Below are 15191 nucleotides of genomic sequence, written 5' to 3' on the forward strand. Positions count from 1 at the left end.
ACGCTGTGCCCTTTTAGTTTTGATGAACTGTATTTGGGTATATGACTATAGGGTTTTAATTTTTTTGTGTTTATGTACTTAAATATTTCCCATTTATGTAAAGTTTAGTTGTGGCTACCTTTTTCACACATTTGTGTTAAATAAAGTATTTTGTATAACAGTAATATTTTATAACCAAGGAAAAAATGTGGCAAATTTCTGTTAAGTATGTTCCTTAATTTAATTTTTCATATGAGCACATTTCAAAATTTTGTGATGTTATGACCTTACTTATGTTTAAAAAATACAATTTTTCAATTGGAAGTTACTTTTATCAATTGTAGTACAGGTTATGATATTGAGGAATTTAAATTTTAAAAGAGGCAGTATAAATGTGAGTTAATAAATGTATGGAACCCAAAAATATTTGACATCCTGAGTAATGTTTTCAATACAACGTAATTTTAATGTTCCAGTTTTCATTACTTTTTGTAATAGTACCAATATTTTCCTGAATAAATCTGTCTCTTCTATAGAGTTTATATATTTTTAATCAATAAAAATGGTCTGATCAGCTGCAGGTGTTGATAACAAACTTTAATATTATATTGAAAATAATATACCACAGCACTTAATTGAAGAGCAGTTCGAAAGTTCGTTCAAAATGTTTGTTTACTTTAAATTAATTCTGAAAGGTAGCCACCACTCTTCTAGCATTACCAAAAACTTTTTGTTTGTTTATAATAGCCTGATAATTCCTCAGCCCTTTGGCTCGTCTTGCATCTCTTCCCCCTTGTTGTGTACGGACGCGGTCGGAGGTGTGTCATGTTCTACTGGTTTGTCCAGGACAACCCGGTACACTTCATTGGTTTGCGTACATTGGGAAGGAAGGGGAGGCGCTGCAGAATGACACTGTGTCTAGCTCAGGTAACGGCATGGTGCTCGGACGAGCCAGCGTTGCCGACCACGCCGACTCGGCATGCGTTGCGATTTTGTTTTTGTTTCGTGTTCCTTGGCTGCTGAGTAGGAGTCGCGTAGAACTTGTTATCTTTTCAGCGGCACTGCGACCCACCAAGAGCCGCCATGACGGCGGATCCTGCCGCTGTGTTCGCTGATTGGCTTGCATGCGCCGCCTGCCTCTGCCTCGTGTTGTGGCATGTGGTTGGAACGTAGATTTTTTTGGCGTTGTGTGGTTAAGTTGCGCAGGTTTTTACTTTGGCTAGTTTGGTAGCTAGTCTTCTATTAGCCGCTACTAGTAGGGCCTGTACAGTAGCGCCTGAAAGGGATAGCTTAAATAGAACTAACTATTTGTGTGCACAGTAACATTTAGGAATGGAGTGTGCTGCTAGTTAGTTTTTTGTTACTTACCCTTTACTAACATTTTTTTTGTGTTGATGTTTTCTTCGCGGAAACAGCGCTAGGTGAGTTTTGACGCAATATACTGCAGCTACGCAGACAGAGAGGGCGTTCTTTTATTGGTTTGAGGTGACTCCATCACCAGTGTGGAAAGTGCGAAGGTATCCAGCATATCAAGTATGTGTACTTAAGGTTATTAAACTGTTTATTATGGCTCTACACATAACTAAATTGCCAATAGTTTTCCTTTATATCCCCTGTTAGAGATAGTAATTTATTGATATTGTGCAGTTAAGCAGTTAAATTTGAATGATTTTCATTCTGTACAAAAATAGTAAGTTAGAAATATTCAAAGGCCTTCCTGAAAATGTTAATTCTACAAGAATCAACATGGGAGTTGACATAAACGAGCATACATATTATCAGTATGTACCCAAGTGATTATCAAATTAAATGACTATCAAATCGTGATTGGTTGTTAGTCACCATGTATGATGGAGCGTGTTAAAATAAAGATAAGTTATTAGTGAAAAACTCTGAATCATGAATAATAATAATATTCTAAATATATATATGTATATATATATTTTTTATAATAGTTGCCACATGTGTGTTAAGGCCTTTTTTCTACACATACTTTATACAAATTGTGTGTGGTCAGTATAATTATACAATTTAGTTTTTGGCAGTTGTAAGTGTATGGAAATAAATTTACTGATATCATCAGACTTAATTGTTACTTTTAACTATAGTGCTACTGTACAATTTTTTATTCTTTTGAACTTTAATGAGGAACAGTGTTAATTTTTATATGCTAACTATAATTGTATTTATGATTTTATCTGTGTGAATAGTATATAGCAAGTTACATGTTTCAGTCACACACCCTTTTTTCATTAAATGCATCTACTGTGTAGTATACAAATTATTCTTAAATGTTCAGAGTTAAGACTTTTTAATTTTTCCTCAATTATTGTGTATTTATGCTTAGGCAAAATATTCCCAAATTGCGAAGTATAAATTTAATGGGTAGCAGGAAATGGGGGGGAGGGGTTGGAAAGCAAATAAATTTGTTAAGGAACATCTGTCAGGAAATGAAACCCTACAAAGTTACAGACGTGAACAGATGTGCGCAAATTTGAATTTGGCAGGCTTCAGGCGACTATTCCACCAGCTGAGAGGACAAGCGATCGCAGCGCTGTGACATTCAAATGCTCCGCGGAACGCAGGTGAGGAGCCAGGCTCAGAAGTTTAGAGTTAGTCAAATGTACTATCAACCAGCAGTCTGGTGTACAGCATAGTGGATGGTGGGTTTTGGTACGTTTAACAAGTTTAGCTTTGGGAAGTTGGTGCAGTGTTGTCTGTTAAGTGAGTAAGATTGTGTGATTACAGATTCGACAAACCACAATTGTAAGGTAGACATTACACTTGTAGATTTGGCAGATATGTTAAGTGTACGGCCAGGCAAAAAAAATTCTAGTAGGAGCAGTGCGTATTCATAGAGGGCACTTTCACAATAGACGTGTACCGAATAGGAAGATATTCATAAGAGTTTAACCAGGAGCTGCCTGAAACTGGGAGTTTCATGCCACAATGGTTGATGTAACTACATGTGGCTAACTCTAAAATATCTGAGCCTGGCTCATCACATGCTTCTTGTGGAGTATTTGAACATCATAGAGCTGCGAATTTTCGCGGCTGTAACTTTGCACGATTTCGTTCCTGATGTGCTCCTTAACAAAAGTTGCTTGTTTTGGTATTTCCTGCCTCCTGTTAAATTTATGCCCCTAAACTGGTGAACATATTGTATAGATAATATGCCTATGCCGGAGATTTTTTTATAATTTCATATAATTTACATCTTTTACTCATAGTTCATTATCATGTCATAAAAATAAATTGGTGAACAATATTTTTGACTGTAAACAGGGATATATGGTAAATAATGAAAGAAGATTAATATGGTAGAATCCTTAGAAAACTCATATAGTACATCATAATTCACCAAATGATAAAACCACCTAGGGAAAGGAATTTATATAGTTGGTTCTTTCTAAATCTTGAGTTGTAGCTTTAACCAACCTGTCTTTTCATTCCTTCTGAATGCATCATCGTACAGAATAAGCTGTGTCCTGGTATGGATTCATCTATGATGGGCATTGATGGCTGAATGCGAGTTATTATGCCACTTGTCTAAGGTTGTGAATTGTTTTTTTCTGGGCGTTTGGATATCATTAGAAGCTAACATTAGAGAGTTTGAATGTTTTGTACAACTGGCACAGTAAATATAAGACTGCAGTATTGGCCACCTTCAGACAAAGAGCACTTTATGGCTGTGCTTGAATATGGCAGTGCAGTGCAGTGGTCTTTTCTATCGAAAAAAGAACCTACTGTACTTTGCTCGTTCATCGAAAAGGTGGAGTAACTCACATTAAATCAGAAGGAAAGGGATATACGCGGGTGTATTTCGAGGATCGAAGCCCGAGGTGGCGGGAATGCTGTGAAGTTCTGTGTCGGCGACTTGGGGCAGGGATGCGTTTGTGACTTAACATGGCCCCTGTGGCCTGTCTGTTCTCGCCGCCAGATTCAGACTTGTTAGCCAGCGCTGCCGGTGGCGTCGGCACTACCGAAGCCCAGCCCTGGTTTGATTCTGCCACCGATCCAGGTAGTCCAAACATTCTTGGCTTGGAACACACGTGTTTATTTTGTCTTGTCTTGTGTTGTCTTGGGTTTGGTTTTTATTTTTGGTTTTCATTTTTTTTTGTTGGTTATGCCAAGTTTTGTTCTTATATTTGTTGTTTTGTGTTTCTTTTTATTTTCTAACTTGACTCCTAAAATAGAATAGTTGCAAGCCATTAGATAGTTACTCAAAATGTTTTTTAAATCTGTAGTTTTATTAAAAAAAAGCTTTTAAATCACATTTAAAAAGTCAGTTCTTTTAATAAACTTTTTTTTTGAATTTATTTAACTAAATTTTTTTGTTTTATTTTAAAAAATTTTGGTGAGTGGCATCCATCATAAACGGTAGCACATGTAAAACTAAAGTTAAATTAAAAAAGTTAAATTAAACTATCACTGCTGATCAAGATGTTGGCACATTTAAATAAGGTGATTGTTTTTGGGAAGTACATTATTATGATTCCAATGTTTGCAAGACTGCTGGGTACAGAAAATAAAATTGTCTTTGTTCTGTGTTTCATGTTTTATCATGGTATTTGGTTATGACTAAAAGATACAGCATTTAATAACAACAATCATAATGTAACTCAATTTAATATATTTTTTTACTTTTTATTTTAAAAATCAAACTCAGGAGTTACAAGGTGCTTAAAACAGTTTCATTTCTTTCAAAATATTGAATCAGACAAACTTGCAGAGTGCACCGCCCCACATGTAATGCGCCTTCATCATGTTAGTTGGAAAATATAATGATGTGTTAATGACAAGTTGCCTTTTTGCAATAATTGTGAGGAAATGGTTCAGACTGAGGGCTACCATGTGTTGGCTTCATTGAGGAGCTTTAAAAATTTCCATTTTTGGTATTAAAAAAAATAACTTCCTCAACATTATTTGACTGCAATTTCTCATCAAGTGAGAAAATGTCGTCCCTTGACATAAATCTAAAATATAGACATTTATTCGATAGCGAGTATTTCAGTGCTTAACCTTTTTGCTCACATAAAGCTCATTTTCTCCAATAATATATTTAATTTGCAGAAGTCATGCCTTTGATTTTTTTTCTGGTCACCATTTTGAATTTAATAAAAAAAAATAGTTCAAAAATGATTAAATTTTATTTTTATAAACAAATGAGCAGCATGTTTCTTCTGCAATGTTAATTCACAGGCAGTAAGTGATTTGATAAATTGTCTAAAGAGTATTAGAGATGGGTCCACGCAATAATTATAAATATATTCCATGGTAGTTTCACTATCGAAAAGTTTCATTTGGCCACCAATACTTTGGTATGTAACATAATTTTTACTAAATGACTATATACAGGTTTATATTGCTACAAGTGGGTTTGCCATCTTTGTCCCACATTTCCCTTCATCGATTTCTGTTCCATTTTCATGAAATTTCTCCCACAAAATGCCGTATACCGAGAGCTAAGATGTTTACACAACAAAAAAAAAGTTATCAAGAAAATCCTCTCTGGTAGGGATACCTGTAGCAGAATAACTGTTGTTAGTTGTTTCAAAAATTAAATCATTCAAAGAATGAGTTTTATTCAACAAGAGCAATAGAACTGTTAACATGGGAGATTTGCTTCACAAATATACCAAACATGATTTATAAAAAAAAATTAAACAAGATTACATTGCATATGCGAGTTGCGTAATAGACGTGACGTGGGGTTTTAGTAAAGAACTTGATATCATACACTAGAGAATATTCAGGCAGCTTTATGATAGCCTAAATCAAACTTAGTATATACTGATACATTAAGCATACATTAAGTACAAAAATTGTGAATACATATATATCCAAAAAATATTACTTTAGTTATAATGCCCGAAAAACAGATCACAAGTTTAACAATATGAGTAAATATGCTCATAACGAGCCAGGGAAGTTAAATGCCCTGTACAATGGGTTATTAGTTCAAACATATTATGTTAGCAACACTTGATTTAACGTATGCATTGACTAGATACGTTTACAAGTTTTATTATGAATACAGAACATAGCGAAAGGCCATACAAGTTATTACCAAACAGTAGCACAAGAAAAATACATTATAAAAGAAATACAATTTTTTATATCGCTATCGAAAAGTAATTCAACCAAGGTAATGGGGAGGGTGAAGAGAAAGGAGAGAGTGAGAGTTTGTTGTTTGCGTACACGGAGATGGAAAGACTTAAGAGCCATGAAATTGGGCACATAGATTCTTCAAGGGGTTCTGTTTTTATTTTTTTATTTGATGTTTTAACTATTTTTGATCATTTTTCCCCCTTCGGAAATCTCCGCTTTTGATCCACCTTTGAAGACAATATTCATGTTTGAAGACAATATTCGTGTTTGAAGACAATATTCGTGTAGTGGTGTAGATATTCACGGCTTGTGTAAAATGAAGTTGGTTCCATATTTTTAACTTAAGATCCAGATTTTTGGTGAATTTTTATCTATTTTTTTAACAAAACCTTACTACTCCCGATTGCATCCTGTTTCCTGTGTGGATTTAATTGAATCAGTTACCTTTCCTGCCATAGTTTCCCCAAAATCTTTTCAGGCAAATGCTGTGATGGCTCCTTTTCTTTCTACAGACTACAACTCCTTCCTCATTTTCATTGAACTATTGAGCTCCATGTACTATCTTAATGACCACCCTGCCAAAAAGACAAAATTTAAATAAAAAAGTAACTCTGAAAATATAGTTTGGAATCAAGTCATACATATTTACTTCCCAATTAATATTTTTAAAAAAATCAGTTCTTTAAATTTCATTGAACTATATTTAAATCTTTTCCTGTCATCACCTAGTCGAGTTTGCGACTAACTTATGAAAGTAATTTCACATCCTTTATATTATTTATAGTGGAGTATTTAAAAAAGTAAAAATTTAAACCTTTTGCTCACTTTGTTAACTAACACCGAAGTAACATTATTATATAGTTGCACGTTTCTAACCATTTCACATTTTTATATGATATATCTACCCTTATGGAACAGTAATGTTAATTGTGATATTCAGCAAAGGAATGCACAACAGTCAGGGGTTTTCTTTCAATTTACACTCTTCATAACAGAACTAAAAAAGTATTCCTCTTCTTCCGGCTAATCATGTGTATGAGAGTGATAACTTAAGTATTTGTAGCAAAATAAAAGTAGTTTTACTTGTCTATTTGTCTCCCTTAAAAAAAGTTTTAAGATTTTCTGGATTCACTTCATGTTGGAATTATACACAAATGCACGAAAACGATTTTCTTGCAGTTATAGACTTCACTACAATGTTGATCACCCAAAGTATAAAGTATCAGACAATATAAATTTATTGGGAGAAACACTTTTGAAGAAACAAAGAAATTGTTCAGTACAAATTTGTTCTTCACAGAATTAAAACACAACATATGTTCTGCTTGTTGCCCATTGAATTTCCAGTATATATAATAAAAATTTTATCCACTATTTCTTTGAATTGTGTTTGCATAGCCATAGATACATGAGTTATCTCTGTTTTTAAAACATTGTTAGTATTTTATTTCAAATACACATGTTATGTAGTTTAGTATCCTGTAAACAGGATATTATACGCCCATCCCTGCCAATCAAAATGTTTCAATCAAGAAGTAAAAAGCAACTTAAACTCTAGTAGAGCAGAGAACCATCCTCTAGGGAAAGTACTTAATGTCCAATAATCTTCCGACAAAGGTGTCGCATAAAGTTGCATTATGCTGAAATAATGAGTCATAAAAAAACTGCCTATTTGACCACCGAAGCAATGAATTTCAGGAAGGTCCAATCTGTCTTTTGAAACAACGTTGGGGTGTTCTGACCTCAAATGCAGACACCTTTGAAATGAAACCTTGTCTCTTCGGAATAACAGACAACTTGCTTTAGCTGGACATTGTGGCCGACGTTGCAACATTTACGGAGTGAAGGTACGCGTTGAGATGATCGTTTTGGGTTACAAATCCATGGTGCTAGTTGGTGGTAAGAATTTTTGGTGTAAAAAGTGTTTTAACTGACTACCTACGAAGGTTAGTTGTGTGGCATGGCATCGCTGCTTGCTGGTGGTTGGTGGTGGACAGTGCAGTGACCGTGTCCGGGTGACGTCTGCCTTGCCGGTGCGTTGTCGCCGTGACGGAGGGCCCCCCCGGACCGCTGTTGCAGGCAAGGAGAATGGCGGCGCGGCACAGAAAGAGCGTGAGGAGAGGATCCGGGCGCTGCGCGAGCGCCAGGGCGAGGAGCGCCAGCGCAAGCTGGAGGAGCTGAAGCAGCAGGCGCTCGCCGCGCAGAGGTTCCGCGAGCAGAAGGAGGAGGAGCGGCGCCGCCGCATCGAGGAGCTGCGCCTGCGCGACAACGACCGGCGCCACCAGGTGGAGGAGCGCAAGCGCCTCATCTGGGAGGCGGAGCACAACCGCCGCGAGGCCATCCTGCGCAAGAACATGGTAACTTTCCAACACATCATTCATCACTGGTTTTTTTTTTTTAACTTTTTTGATGTGACAACGTCTAATAAATCAATAAACGCAGGCTGTACGCATGAAAAAGTGTCCCGTTACGCACATTTTACCATTATGCTGTGTCCCGTCACGCTCATTGTTCCGTTACGCTGTCTGCCGTTACACTCATTGTTCCGTTACACTGTGTTCCGTTACGCTGTCTGCGAGTGCAGTAATAATAGGTTATGTTAAGATTGACTAAAAAGTTATGGTGATTCATATAATCGATGATAGATATTTGATTACAGTTTATATGAAAACTTGTTCATAATTATATTTAAACTTTATAGCTAAACGCAAGTTTTTAAAATTAATTACAAGTCATCTACACGTGAATTGTTTCGTCGACTGTTTATAAAGTGAAGTGAAAAGTTAATGTGGTTTTCATTGCTTATTACAACAACAATTTCGGCAATAAAGGTTAATTATTCTTGCATTTTAAACATCTGATTACTAGTATAATTTCAAGTAATTCTTTTATTATTAAAATAATAATGATTTCAATTTTATTCATAAAAGTATGCAATCATTCCATCAATGTTTTGTTATGACGTTGTCACGTTAAACTATCGTCTGTAAATCAACTTTACAGACGACCAATTTTTGGAACTGTCATTAACTCCCATTATCAGGAACAAAACTTTGGAAAATAGTGTGTGTCCCCCTCTCCGGCAAGGCCAGTGACAGACAAGCACTCTCAGCAGAGAAGTGCGTCAGTCTTACCCATTGGAAGAATCAATCAACGAAAGTAATTATTTTATGTGTCCCGCACTATTGCGCACGTGTTACGTAGTGGGGTTTAGTTATGTCGTGTAGCCACTGGGTGCTTGCGTTGTGTCCCCGCTGGGCTTTAATGAACCGAGGCGGGGCAGTGATAAGACACTGGCCTTGCGTTCCAGAGGAGCCACGATTCCAATAATGATCCATCCGTGTTTTTTCCGAAATCGCCCCCAAACAAGTTTTGGGATGGTGCCTTGCTAACGGCCTTCCTCAATATATTTGTTGTTTGTAGTTGTGTGTCAAAAGAGATGTTTTGCCCAAATAATATTTTTTTAAATAAAGTCCACTGGGTTGACTGTGATGTCGTTCAACTTCAGCTGCCCGCTGCCATCAGCTTTCAGTATTCACAGAGGTAGTAATTGCGTAAAAAGTTTGAAGTGCAGCCAGAATTATATTTATAATTTGTGTCCTGATTGTCACATTTTAACATGTATATTTCTCAATGGGTTAACTATTCTGCAGATTCTTGTTAAACCTTCCATGTTTTAAAATGCCCAATTCATTTTTTATTATTCCTTATGAGCCCTGAAATTTTTCAGAATCTTCCGTGATGTTTCAAACCCTGTTGCCTTTAAGAGTTTCTTTGCATAACGTGCAGTAGGATAAATTATAACTTTAACCACAATACTTCAGATATTTGCTAGCTTGCAATTCTTCAAAAAATTTTGTGTAGTCTTTATTTTGCCACCGGTGAAGTTTTTTTGTATAGGTTGGCCTATTTAATTTTTACTCAATTCTATTAATATTCCTTATAATTAAGTTAGATATACAATTATAGATTTTTTACATGTATATTGACATAAAAATAGAATGAATGACATGGAACTGTTTATTTAACAATATTTTTCTTGATTTAACTCTTCTAAAATGTGACACACAATTACTATGAAATTTGACCTAATTAGTATTCACTGAATAACTTGAAAGTTAGTAGTAAATTATACAAAAAATTACTGTACAATTTTTACCATAATGAATCAAAGAGAAACATTTGATGATAATGCAAAATCTTTACTAATAATAAAATTGTTCTGGAATAAAGTCTGTACATTCAATGAAAATGTGAAGGAAAAAACTATAGGAAATAGCTATTTACATTATTTATAAAATATTGTCTCTTATACTGTTTTATTTCTATCTTTTCGCACTGGCAGAAAATATTAAAATAATTTTACAATTTTTCCTAAAGCCCATCCCTGAGGGGTGTAAAAGGGGTAAGTTTGATTTAATGAATTAAAATTTGTATATACTTCTGTTAGAGTCAGAGGTAAGAAACTTGAATATGAATATCAGCATTAATAAGAGTTATTATTTAGTGTTAATTTTTATATTCTATTGCTAAGGGGGTGAATTGGTTTTATAATGAAATCATGTCTTCTAATCTAATCTAGCAAAAAGTTAATATTTGTAGTGTAAACAATAAACATTTAATAAATACCCACTTTTACAATTTTTATCAAATTTCACATCTAAGGAAGTGAAAAGGCGGTTTTATGGTTTCAAATTGTATTTCCAAAGCTAACCAAGAGAAAGTTAAGTTAATGAGTGTTCAAATTTTTCGTTATAAGTACATTTTGTGTATCCCCTAATAGATGCCAGTTCTGAAACATAGCAACTGTTCTGTTGTAGCAAGCTTACTGTGGTTGTCTGTGCTGCCATCGTCTCATCCAGATTATCTGGTTATTTTCACTACTGGGCTCATTTGTCACCATTTTGTACGGAGTTGTTCTCCTATATTTACCGTTCTGGTTGTAACTGTATGGTTTTTGTCAGCCTGCTGTGTTCATCTGTGCTGTAATTTATCCAACTACATTCCTTCCATGAAATTCTCTGCGTTTTTTGACGTGAGTCAACGCTGCTTGCATTGCGGGTGTTGTCCATTCGTAATGCGTTAATGCAAAACTGCTTTGATGCAGGAACGAGAAGCACGCATCGATACCAAGCGGAAAAATGAATGCAGCTCGATAGTGTTTGCGTTTGGCAGCTCCACCCCCAGAATGCTGGAACCAGCAGACACTGGCGGCTCTTTCTGGGGCACACGCAAGTAAGTGCCTTCTCTCGTTGACTGTGCATCGGCCAAGCCTGCAGTTCACTGATAAATCAATATACTGTGTATAGGTTACATCCTGAGGTAGTTTACTTGCTGTTGATGAAGGCTTACTGTGAACATGTTACTTCCTGCGGTAATTTACTCGCTGTTGGTGAAGTGTAAAAAAAAATACAGTAATTTGCCTAAACATTTGTTTGTGACTAATTAGCATAAATGCGTAAGTTGGAGAAACGACTATTGTAATATTAGTTAGTTTGTTATTTTTAGTTAGTTCATATTTATGTTTTAGCACGTAAACTTTTCAACGTTCAACGAATTACCTGCATAATAAATTTTTGAAAATTTTGCACTTGACATATTAATACGTACAATTTTACCCTTTTAGTAAATTTTCCTTGTTAATAAGTGGAAATTAACTATTTTGAGAAACTTGACAGCGATTTACTGTACCTCTTATTAAGTTTATTTTTATTTACTTGTGATTTTACTGTAAAAGGATCAATTTTGAGCACATTAAATTGCTGACTTGTTCGTAAAATTTTATGTTTAGTTATAAAACTAATCTGATTTCACAAAAAAAAAAAAAAAAAAAAAAAGACAATGTGAATGTTGATAAAATTATTTTCACAAATATTTTTATATAACTGTAACTAGCATTAAACACATTTACTGTACTCAGATTTTAATTGAAGTTTAGCAGAAGTTATCATGATCACTGTCTATTACAAAGAAATATTCTCTCTGTAATGGCAAGCAAAGTTCTTTGAATTCATTGCCCCCCACAAATAGGATAACTATTGCTTTTTACAATTAAATAATTAACATGTTATTGTTATTGTAAAAATTCAGAGAATTACAGCATCAAATTAAATGTAATAAATAGTTGAGAACATATCTTTGTGGAAATCTTGCAAAAAAAAAATTTTTTATTATAAACGAGTTGTACTATTATGTAAATCACAAGTTTCTGTGAAGCTATCTAAAATTTAGATTGCATTACCCAATCAAATTGTTGCCATCCTTCACGATACCTGCCCAAAAAAAATTTTTCATAAATGACTTAAAATTAAACGTAATTAAAGAACTATTAAAAACTATGAACGAGGTATCACTTAAAGGTGGTAAAGCGCCGGTGGGTTTCATCGGGGTACTTCCGTTTCCTTCACCCATTCATCCCGTCAGTGCTCCGTCAGCTTCTCGTCACCTTTTTGTCATTTATAGTGGCCTTTATGGGGATGAGACATGAAGCTCGGTCAGTTACACCTTTAAATATTTATACTGTATAGAAGTCGCCAGCCCAGGTTAAAATTTCTAATACGGTTATGAGGTAGTTGGTTAATTCACCGCCGCAATGGACTTGTGGTGGTCCCTAGCGGACAAGTGTCGAACTCTTCAAACACCCCTTCCCCCTCCCATTGAACGACCTTGAGCTGCAGTGAATGATAGGTGGGGGGTGCGGGGAATGACAGCGGGCGACAGTGCTGCGCTCTAACGTGTAAATAACAACTAAGACGATACAGGGCGTTACGGCAGCGCACTGCAGCGGTGAAGTTCCCAAGCTGCTCATCATACGCTTCTGAAAAACGTAGAGTAAATCCTATCCACTCGCGACTTCTATACAGTATATATATTCAAAGGTTACACTCATTCGTGCAGACGCAAGCAACACTCCGCTCTCGGTAACCGGTGCTTGTTTGTCCCTTGTTGCGCGAAGGGCCACGTCGACGACGAACGTGATGATGTTCACGGCGGCGCCTCTGACCCGTCGCTCCTCCGAGCGGGAGCTGGACGGCGGCAAGAAGAGGGCCACGTCAGCCGGTGGGCTGGACCGCAAGCCTGCCGAAGGTGAGTTGGGGCGTGGCTCCAGAGAGTGCTCCGGGATCCTTTCTCATGGCACAGTGAGGAGGAGGTACTCAGTACCCTTTACGATTTTTAACCAGGTACCATAGGGGTCGTCCATTAATCACGTGATGTTTTTTTTAGCAAATTTTTAACCTCCCCTCCCCACTAGTGAATTGTGGTGGGGTTTCAGACAAACCCCCCCCCCCCCCCCTTCCCAATCATAAATCACGTGTATTTTTTTTGGTACAAAATATTTTTCAAAGTTTCAGAATGTTATCTTTAAATATAGGTATAATCTAATTTAATTCTGGAAAATCAAGCACAGTGATAAAAATGTCCAGACACACATTAAGGCGGCAGGTTTATTCTCAGTGGCATAAAAACAATAAAGGAAAGGCTTATATGTGATTTACGCATGTATTCGGCGCCAAAATCACAGTCTTACTGGCGACTGGCAAGCCGAGCCGGGTGGTTCATGTTGCGGCGGACGGGGATATTGTTGTCTGGCTACGGCGAGTCAAGGTCACGCATTGCTTTTCGGTTTAGTAGAAATTGTGCGAAAAAATTAATACACGTGATATCTCTCTCTACACCCCCCTCCCCCCTTGTGATATTTCGTGATTTTTTTTCCCGACCCCCCCCCCTCCCCTTTCGAGCATCACGTGATTAATGGTCGATCCCATAGATAGTTTCAATACTCCTTGGGTTGTGTGTTAAAAAAAATAATTTGTGTTAATTATGAAATATATATGGGTTTTATATATTATGTTATGACAGACTTAACTTGCAGACTTTAATACTGAAGGATTCATTTTACAATACATGCATGTGGCAATACAGTGCTAGCAAAATCATGACCTATTTAATCAGTACGCGCATCGTGTTCCATCGCATGATCGTCGCACATTTTATACTAAAATCAAGTTTGAAACGTAGGGGTGCGATTTTTATGCGAAAACATTTTTTGTTAGGTTAAGTTATTTATAAAAACAAAACTTCTTCTTGGAAAATACGGAAGGAAAAATTAAACTAAAATTAGAGTGGAAAGGTTTGCTCTGAAGGCCCACAATATTCAGGTTACTGCAATATCTGTATTAGGATTATATTCTTAGGCGTAACTTATTTTTTTTAATATATACTGTAGGAACATGCATAATTGCTGTGCCATTTGATATCATTAGGGTAAGTAAAGAAGCAAAGATTTGACCCAGGTATTTAGTGTGGCACGGCTCTGGTAGGAGTGTGAAGCAAGGATTGCCTCAGTTCGTGAGCTATGGGATGACTTTCAATGGTGCACCTGCTTAAAGTTAAACTTACTAATTCATCCTCAATCATAGTTTTTTTCTTCTTAGTTTCATCTGAAACAAAAAAAAAAAGGAAAACATGGTCTTGCTTTGACCTTTCTGTTGCAGTTCATGGGGAATGAAGGTTAACTTCTGTGCTCTAGAGGAAATTCAATTGCTTTATAATTCAATTTTATAATATAATTTTAGTTCATTTATGAAGCTTTATTTAATTTTCTAACTCAGCCCAATTTTTAATTTTTTTTTTCAAGCCTCTGAAGTATTGAACTATTTGTGCGCCGTTAATGTTGATTACATCAAAATAGGTTTACTGGCTTTTTAATTGTGTTGGATTTTTCTGAATAGGTAACAAAATACTTTCAGATGTGTTAATTTATATATTTTTCATTATATGTATTAAGGTTGCGCGTGTTAACGAACTGAAATGTTGGTGTTCGTTAGTCGATTTTCAACCACCTAGTTAACATCAGTTAGTTTGCACTCATGACCTTGAAAATCAAAATAGAGTGTGTGAGAATTATTACGTAAAATATCATAATTACTTCCATTGTAAGTTGTTTGTGGTTCTGCAGTAACTGTGGTGTTGGGCTGTTGTTGAAGAGAAATGTTTTATAGTAAGTGATAACAAGAGTATTAATGTTACTGTCACTAAGGAAGTGTAATGTGGGTGTGTGTCTGCCTACCTTACCAGCCACTTGCAGTTGAATGATGTGC

At 36.0% G+C, this 15191-nt stretch overlaps 1 protein-coding gene across 13 annotated transcripts in view; it reads left to right on the forward strand.

Moving 5' to 3' along the window:
• LOC134537572 (ensconsin-like) overlaps nucleotides 1–15191 on the forward strand; it is a 166642-nt gene that overhangs the window by 107708 nt on the left and 43743 nt on the right. For 7 of the 13 annotated variants that reach the window (XM_063378147.1, XM_063378152.1, XM_063378158.1 and 4 more), the window contains exons 3-7: nucleotides 826–906; nucleotides 3920–4000; nucleotides 8170–8447; nucleotides 11198–11325; nucleotides 13046–13176. In XM_063378147.1, coding sequence (XP_063234217.1) covers nucleotides 826–906; nucleotides 3920–4000; nucleotides 8170–8447; nucleotides 11198–11325; nucleotides 13046–13176 — 699 coding nt within the window. The remainder of the gene's footprint in view (nucleotides 1–825; nucleotides 907–3919; nucleotides 4001–8169; nucleotides 8448–11197; nucleotides 11326–13045; nucleotides 13177–15191) is intronic. The other 6 variants (XM_063378149.1, XM_063378151.1, XM_063378154.1 and 3 more) reach the window with 2 other exon arrangements.

The sequence above is a fragment of the Bacillus rossius genome, chromosome 12, assembly GCF_032445375.1.
Source record: "Bacillus rossius redtenbacheri isolate Brsri chromosome 12, Brsri_v3, whole genome shotgun sequence".
NCBI classification, from domain to species: Eukaryota; Metazoa; Arthropoda; class Insecta; order Phasmatodea; family Bacillidae; genus Bacillus; species Bacillus rossius.